Source organism: Cyprinodon tularosa, unplaced genomic scaffold (genome assembly GCF_016077235.1).
Source record: "Cyprinodon tularosa strain WSP-4 unplaced genomic scaffold, ASM1607723v1 ctg66, whole genome shotgun sequence".
NCBI lineage: Eukaryota > Metazoa > Chordata > Actinopteri > Cyprinodontiformes > Cyprinodontidae > Cyprinodon > Cyprinodon tularosa.
Window position 1 is genome coordinate 4,866,806 of NW_024039407.1, and position 8,845 is coordinate 4,875,650.

Genomic DNA, 8,845 nt, shown 5'->3' on the forward strand with positions numbered 1-8,845 from the left:
TTGAGTTTCTGCGTAACTCAAGGTTTCTGACTTTATTTAGGGAAAATTGGAGTAAACATAACTCAATCAGAATGAATGCCACACCTTTTTTTGTGTATTTTTGTAAAGATGAACACATTAGCTATAATTTTTATTCTACTTTCTTTCTTTTTTTTCTATTTCTACTTTAAAATAAAATGAAAAATGAAAAGTATGGGATTGCAAGAAGAAGACAAAATAGGGGAAGTTTCCTGAATGCTCTTGCAAGGTTCTGCAGATTACATGAAAATTTCAGGAAAAAAATCTAAAAGATTTTCTGTCATTGACTCATTTTGTTTTCTCTCCCTTTTTCCACCCCACCTGTCCAGGCCATGAGCACAGAATCACCTCCCCCTCCCTGCTGTACAACCCCAAAGAGCAGGGTTTGGCTGCAGTAAACTCCACCGGAAGGAGGGGGCGTCGCTCCAATCAGAAAAGGAGAAGCAGATCGGTGGGAGACGTGAGGGGGAATGAGGCGAGCAGAGGAAGAAGAAGAAGAAGGCGGGGCTCTGTAGGAGGAGAACGCTTACGGAGCCCCATCTCTGAGCGACGGGAGAGTTCTCGCGAGGATAGGGAGAGGAGGAGGAAAGGGAGATCTCAAAGTTTACCAAGAGATGTTACCAGGAAATATGAAGATGATGACAATGAGACAGTAAGGGGAAGAAAAAGGGACAAGGAAAGCAGAAGGAGAAGACATAGAGAGAGAGAAAGCAGGAGCCTAGAGAGGAGGAGGATGACAGAGGGAGAGGAGTCTGAGCAGGGAGAGGAAGAGCAGGAAGCACCTGCTGTTCAGGAGATGCAGGAGGAGGAAAGAGAGGAGGAACTGGAGGGAATAGTGGACTTATCAGAGAGTGAAGAAGATAATGTTTTCCTACCTATTCCAAGCCCCATCCATAGACTTCCCAGACCTAAAGAAAGCTGGCAGGTGCAATCTGAGGAAAACTGGGACATGGCAGCAGCGTACCGGGAACTTCAGAGAGACGAGAGTCAGGAGCAAATACAGGAAGAGGCTCCAGAAACCGAGCTGAATGAGGTCCAAGAAAACTACGACACAGAGTCAGTGAACTCCGAGAGGCCTTTACCAGGTGTCGCTCTTTCAGATCCGGGGTTACACAGAGAGCCCTTCTCCTTCCTCAACTCCTCATGGTCTGTGAACCAACTGGGAGAAACTGAGTCAGAGTCTGGAGACAGTCAGTCTGAAGGCAGCCTCTCTGCCGCCAGTATTTCAGGGCTTTCTGTCGCCACAGGCGCCCTGCCGGGCCCATGGCTCGCACCGGTTCAGTTTGTGGGAGAGAAACAAAGGCGCCATGGGAGAAGGACGGGTCAGAGGGGAAGAAGAGGCGCTGTCTCCTGACTGTTAATTGGAAATAAATCACGCAGCATCCGATTCTCTTTCACACCCTGTTCAATTTCTACTTGTTTTCCCCAAAGCTCCCCTTTCTCTGAGTCACCTTATTACCTACAGTAGAGCTCGTATTCTTTGTGCCTTTCTTGCAGCCAATCTCTGGACGATGCCACATTTCAGTTTGAGCCTCCCTCAGCATTATTCGCGTCTTTCCAGAGCACTGTAGCACATTTGGTTTGAATCCATACAAATGTTCCCCTTCCCTTCTGCTGGTCGATCGCCTGCCCCCTCAGCTTCCCTCTGAGCATTTACTCTCCCTTACAGCAAAGACTTTTACCTCATGAAGATACTGAGCAATAAAAATGCTGCGGCCGTCCAAGACTATCAGCATCCATATGCCCTCCACTGCATCTGTGTGACGTGTCTGTACAGTAACCTTGTCTTATTGTGTATGTGAGCCCCTTTTTTGAGGCTGCTGAATTCTGTAAATATCTGTAAAGAAATCATATAAGTTTATTGCAATTATCATAACTAGAAAAGCCTGGATTTGTATACCTTTATTGAAATACTCATGATTATTCTATATATTTGAATATATATATTTACCAAATACACACATATGTATATATATATATCTTGAAAATAACAGGTAACTGATCATTTTTTATTGTTGTGTGATGATGTGGTACTCAAACATTTGTAACAGCAGATATCCAGTGCCTTCCAAACGGATTCACACCCTTTCAACTTTACTTTCCCTTCATTTTTGGCCTTTTGTCATGTTCCAACCATAAAATGCAGTAATTGGATTGGGATTTTTATTTTTTATATTTTTTTTTGGATAGACTGAATATTTTATAAATAAAAATCTAAAAAGTGTGGCGTGCATTTGTATTCAACACTTTCCCCCTCCTCAAGGCGATATTCTGTAAAGCCACGCTTTGCTGCACCTAATTGATTTAAGCCAGTACTTTGACTAGGTCATTTTGATACTTGAAAATAGTTTATTCAGAATAATTTATCTATTCTTTAGTATGTTTAGGATTGTTTGTTTGTTTTGTATTTTTTTTGCTGAAAGGTTGAATCCCAAACCAGTAAAAAAAAAAATCTTTTTTGGCAACAGTTTCCCTTCCAGGATTGCCTTTTATTTAGCTTCATCCATTTTCCCAACAGCTGAGTCTCTAAAGAAAAAAAAGCCACAGCATGATCCTGCCACCACCATGTTTCTCTGTGGGGATGGTGTGTTCAGAGGGATGCTATTTCTCTGAGACAGATAGCACTTTATATACCAGCCAGAAATTTTATTTCTGATCTGACATGTTGGGGACCCACCTAACGTGTGAATCCCCAACATGTCAGAATTGATTATAACTTTGATTCTCTTTGCAGGGTCCATCCATCCATTTTCTTACACGCTTGTCCCAAGTGGGGTTGGGTTGGACAGGTCGCCAGGCCATTGCAGGGCAACACAGAGACATATAGGACAAACAACCATTCATGCACACACTCACCTAAGGAGAATTTAGAGAAGCCAATCAACCTAACAGTCATGTTTTTGGACTGTGGGAGGAAGCCGGAGTACCCAGAGAGAACCCACACATGCTCAGGGAGAACATGCAAACTCCATGCAGAAAGACCCCAGGCCAGGAATCGAACACAGAACCTTCTTGCTGCAAGGCCAATGAGCAGCCATCATTCGTTGCAGGGTGCATCCTTAAAATTCTCTAGCCTCAGTTGTAGACTTTCACAGTTTGCCATAAGGCTCCACAATTTTAGAAAAACAATTGATGCGCAATATTGATTAGCAACAAGTCATTTAAATCCCAGTAGTTGAAGCAATAATAAAGTTGCACAAAATCCCACTGCAATGATACAGCATCCTATAATATTGTGTACTCCCTTTTGAAGCGGGGTGTTTGTTTTAAAACCCTCCTTTAAACCTTTCTCCATTATTATCTATGACCTTCCTGCAGTATTTTGTCATCTAACAGACTTCTAATTAGTCTTTCAGTTTAAGTGATTGTTTTTGATAGGAGCCATATTGACACTGAAAATCTATTTATCAGATGCATCCCTGATTTTTTTTTTCTAATTAATCTATGCATGAGAAGTTTATTGTGTTTGCTGTCAGTCAGAGAGGCCTTACATAAGGGGAGCTTTAACTTTCCTCCGTCGTCGACCTTTAACAGAACCCAACTCAGAAGCTAAAAGACAGAGCTGTGCTAGTATGAGGCAGATGAAGGAGGGCTCGTTCAGGGCACCGCTGATACAGGAACTGCCTCTGATTTTCCTTTTCTTTACACTTAGTTCCAATTACTTCCTATTGATATTGGTCTGATTGTTGTAAGACAGAGGAACCTAAATCCCTTCTTTGAAAAACTCTGTCCTGCTCTCACCCTTCTGGATCAAACGGCTGAATTCGTAATCAGCTTTCAGTTATTCGGCTCCGTAGAGGCATGTTAGTTGGCCATTTTTATCCAGATGTTTAAGAACGTCTAAAAGTTGCAGAACAGAGAGGGATTTGGAAACCTCTGTTATAAGACAAGATCTGTAAAAAAAATGAGGGGTGTGAATCTTTTCCTAAGGCACTGCATACATGTATTGCAAATGACAAGTATCTGTTCCTATTTATTATTGTGCAATGATGTGAAAATCCCACCTTTTTGTAAACATGGAGAAATATAGCACCTGTCGTAGTCTTAAATGAATGTTTTGTAAAATGCTGCTTAAGTGTTTCAGATGTGTTGCACCCCTACTTTAACCGTTAGCAAAGGATGCCAAAAAATATGCACCCGGCGTGTGTATTTCCAGTACTGTTATTACTGTATATGTGGGGTCAGAAAACAAAACAAAACAATATCGAGATTCAGTGCTATGCCCATTGTGCCACGTACAGTTGCCTTGGTAACAAACCACTTTATCCTAACCACTGATTTTTCTTACTGTGAAGATCTTTTGCTTAAAGGTGTCTAATACTCCAGATGGGTGGACCGTTGAGAAATTTCTACAGTGATAAAAAGAAAATCAAGAAAGGAGAAACTGCAGAATCTGAGCACTGAGATGGTAAAAAAAGCCAATCATTTTCTGTTGCTCTCTTTCTAAAATAATCTGTTGAATATTCAGTAACAGGTTTAATACTGTGAGATGTTATTTTTCTATTTACAAAAATTATATATATATGTTTTTTCTTATAAACTCAGGTTTTCTGACACTTTGCTCTAGATAAGCCATTAGGAGTGACTCCATACACTTACTTCATAACACTCTATGGATCCCTATTGTTTAGATGTCAAAGCAATATTATGTTGATTCTTCGCAGCAGCATTAAGAGACACTGACTGTTATTGTTACCAGTTATCTCCCAAATACATAAATTAACTTTCCTGCATTTTTCAATCCTTTTTTTTCATCTTTGTGCTGCAAATGACCAAATGATCATGATCTATTCTCCAACCAATGACCACACAGAGTAGCTTTGTCTAATTTATAAAGTTTTGCTTATATTGTTGTTTTCAGTAAATTCATTTTGAAATGGGAGATCTTTTGGCTGAACGGTAAAAGTCCAAATAAAGTGCTGAAGCAATTTTATGTTTTGGCTCTAGTTTTTCTGTTATTCATGTTTTTTTGGAGGCTCAATTATAAACAGCAGATGGCAGCAAAAATGCATCAAAAGTGTTTTTGGACAGAAATGGAATTCAGGCTGGATTATGGATTTTTTTTTTTTTTTTTTTTTTGGTGGGACGTGATTAAAAAGGGGAAAATTAAGTTTTATCATACAGAAAGGACATATTTAAGGTTGTAAGTTTAAATCTAATAGATCTATTCTAATAGATTTTTTTTTTAATTATGAATATAACCAATTATTTTATTTTTATTTTTTTTGTATGTGTGGGAGCCATAAAGAGCGAGCAGGTGAAATGACTGCGTTTCACTCAATGTATAATCTCTATAAATAACAGCGCTCTGAGGTTTTCTCCATCTCCTATAAGCCGCATCCTTCTGTTCAAGTCAGCGCAGGCTTCTAACGCTAATTAAAACATAGATTAAAACATGTTTTCTATACCAAATATACAAGAAAGGAACCAGTGAAATCAACCCTTGGATTTTTGAATATAGTGACTAAGAGCAGCCACTGAAGTGATTATGTTTTCCTACCTGCCTTCACTGGATTTACTCACTAAACGGAGCCAAGCTTCAAAGACGCCATATAAGATTTAAACTGGACTTTCAAAATAAAACATTCATTTTTGACAAGGTATACCTACTCAAGATTAGTTGAAGTCGTGATTAACATAGATCATAATATGCATTTTTACAGAAAAAAAAAATATTTTTATCATATTTTTAATAGGAAAAAAATATGCTTATTATCCAGTTCATTCAGTTATGACCCTCAAACAGTCCTGATATATAAACAGTATTTCCAGAGCAGATCCTTTAACACTCAACAAAAAGTACTATGCTAGTGTAGTTAAAGTATACAAATTTTAAACATGCAAATGTTTCAGTTTACTTGTAGTATACTTGTCAGTGACTTAACAGCAAAACATGAAATCGATGTCCATTTTTATTGAAGTGTATTTTTCCTTGAGTTTATAAGGTAAGTAAGACAATTTTCTGGTTAAATAAGAGGATTTATGCTCAAAATAATCAAAATAAAACAATTCTTTATTCAATTGCAGAATATCTAAAATTAATGAAAAACAGGCTGATTCAAGACATTTTTACTTATTTATAGATTAGACTTTGCACTGTATTCATTTCATACTAAAGCTCAAAGTACCTATAAGTATACTTACCAAAATGAGTAATACTTTAAGTTCCTATTTTCAAATATTGCCTACTCAAGTATTCAAAAGTACTTCTCCCAAGTTTGCCAAGTTTGTCGATACAAGTATGCTAGAAGTTTAATAGGAAACACACCTCCTGGGACTAAATGATCCCAGTTTAAATTTAGTTTTAAAGAACACGGTATGAAATTTTCCAGATACACTTTTAGTTTAAATGTAATAAACTTTTAAATGTATTTTTAGGATCTGAAATACACTTTGAATTATACTTAAATTAACATTCCAGGTATATCAAGATTATGTCAGTAGAAGTATATTATTCACTAAATCATATGGTTAATTTCAAACGATAAGTAGACGTAGAAGGTTTTACACCTAAACTACTTGAAAGTAGAAAAAAAAGTTTTTCAATAAACTTATATTAAGTATACTGCAGAGTATGAGCTTAAAATTAGGCTATACCTAGTTTTGGTAAGGTTACCTCCAGTGGCGGTTCTAGACCAAATGTACCAGGGGGCCAGGAAGGGGCCAGCATGTTTTTATGTTGGCACAGAAAAGCCTGAAATAAAAAACAGGGCAAGGGGTTCAAATATATTAAGAAAGCTGCATGAAGTAAAATTTCTATATAATTAGGTTCAATTGAAATAAAAAATTTTATTAGGTAAATATAAATTCATAATTTAGGAATTTTACACATTTCTGACTTAATTTAAGTTAAAATGATCGTTTTCTATAAAATCTGAATTAGAACTCAAGAAAAACTGATAAATTTAGCTGCAAAAATGTTTGTATTTTTTAAATTTGTTTTTTGGAATAAAACATTTAGCAGATGAAATGTTTTCAGTACAGAGGCCATAAAAGGGGTAAACTATCCGTTCCTACAGCCTTTGCTAACAAATAGACGCATATATAGTGGATAAAATTCTTTCAGGTTTAAGTTCTGGGGCCTAACATCTGTTCCATTGTCATTACTTATTATCAGCAATAATCATTCTGCAAAAACAGTGATATTTACAAGTAAAAATATCTACATAAATTGAAAATTAAATACATTTTTATTAAAATTGTTATTTATCTATGATTTCACGGGAGACTCCTATATGACTTGCAGAGACACATAATTTTCTCTTTACCCCATATAACACAAAATCTAGTTCTAAAAAGAGCATAAATTATGTACTTATCTTTAATTTCAGTATATTTATATGCATAATTAACCACAGTGTCTTTGTTGTCAAGTAAATGTTAATATATGAAAAGTTAAAATGGTTTCAATATTACACTTGACAGTACTACTGTTGCCACTGTCTGTATTTGAGGGAAAAAGTGGCAGGGGTGGCCAATGATTGGCTTAGGGTTGCCATGGCCACCCCTGGCCCCCCATCTAGCTCCGCCCCTGATACAGGGGCACTAACCCCCGTTGGCCCCTGTCTAGAACCGCCCATGGTTGCCTGCATGTGTTGGACTTGTCCAGAACATCTGGCTGATAATTGAGATGTGAGCAACTTTTAGGTCAGGAAACTAATTACTAAAGTAATACTTAAAAAAAAAAAAATAATAATAATAATTACCATCAGTTTTATTTTTTCGTTCTATTTTATTTTTTTGTATATTATGTACGGTCTACCGACAGTTTGACAGGAAGTCTTTTATTTTGAAATTTCCTTCCGGATGACTTTTTGCGTTTTATGTGTAAACTTGCCAGAGATGCGCTCCTGGGCAGAAGCCAAACGCGTTTTTTCCCCCTCCTGCTAATGAGACGCGCAAGCAGCGCATCCTCTCCGCCTGCTGAGAGGAAAATCATCACTTCTCTCCTGCCCTGATGAAGCAGCTGAAGATCACAGAAGTAAGAAGAGCTGCTTTTATTTGTTTAGACACATTTTCTATCAGCTTGAAGGGCTGCCGCACATAAGTGCCGTTTTCAGATTTCGACACTATGCAGTGAAAATAGTCGTGGTAGCTTTTAAAGCAACAACTTGTGCGTTTTTTTTTCTTTATTTGGAAAAAGAGTGAAGAAACCCCCCAGAAACCCGCATTTTGGGATCTGAATTTAAAAACACCGGGATGTAATATTTTCTTTGTATTTATTTTGTTATTTTTCGGACCTTGGGAGAGAGGACTTGGACTTAGAGGATGAACTTCGCCATCCAACTCTTCCTACTTTTTGCGCTCTGAAGCCGTTTTTAAATCATGGGTTGAGAGCGCAGAAGATATACTGCGGGGACCCTCAGCGTGGGAGGGCGCTGAATTTTCTCTGTTATGTAATGATTGACAGCTCCATAAGAAATTGGTAAATCACAACCGGCATCATCACCCCCACCCCCTTCCCCTGTCTGTCCAAGAAGTGAGCTTTTTTTTTTTTTTATTAATCATTTCAATGTGGTTAAAACTGATCCTCTTAATTTAAAAGCTGTAAATAGGGTCGTGCCATCAGTGAAAGTATAAGTTGATCTACTCTGGAGCTCTCTCTTTTGATCTGTCAGTTAAGGAGGCAAAGAAACTGTCAGAAATCTCCAGAAAGCCTTGCTAGTCATTACTTGCCCTTGTGTCTCCCTCTACCTGCCAATCTCTCTTTGATTTTCCATTTTTTCCCAGTAATTTGTGAATCATGACCTCTCAGGCTCTTCTCCATGTTGATGTCAGAATGACTGTGACTTCAGGAAACCAGACAACCAAAAGTGTCCTGAGCTTC

The 8,845-nt window shown here is 37.8% G+C and overlaps 1 protein-coding gene across 4 annotated transcripts in view; it reads left to right on the forward strand.

Moving 5' to 3' along the window:
- Window positions 1–2,358, forward strand: part of LOC119799496 (membrane-associated guanylate kinase, WW and PDZ domain-containing protein 3) — an 85,095-nt gene extending 82,737 nt beyond the window's left edge. For 2 of the 4 annotated variants that reach the window (XM_038309416.1, XM_038309417.1), the window contains one exon: window positions 348–547. In XM_038309416.1, the coding sequence (XP_038165344.1) occupies window positions 348–416 (69 nt within the window). In that variant the 3' untranslated portion in view covers window positions 417–547. Of the gene's footprint in view, window positions 1–347 lie in introns of all 4 variants that reach the window. The other 2 variants (XM_038309414.1, XM_038309418.1) reach the window with 1 other exon arrangement.
- Window positions 2,359–8,845: the final 6,487 nt, after the last annotated feature.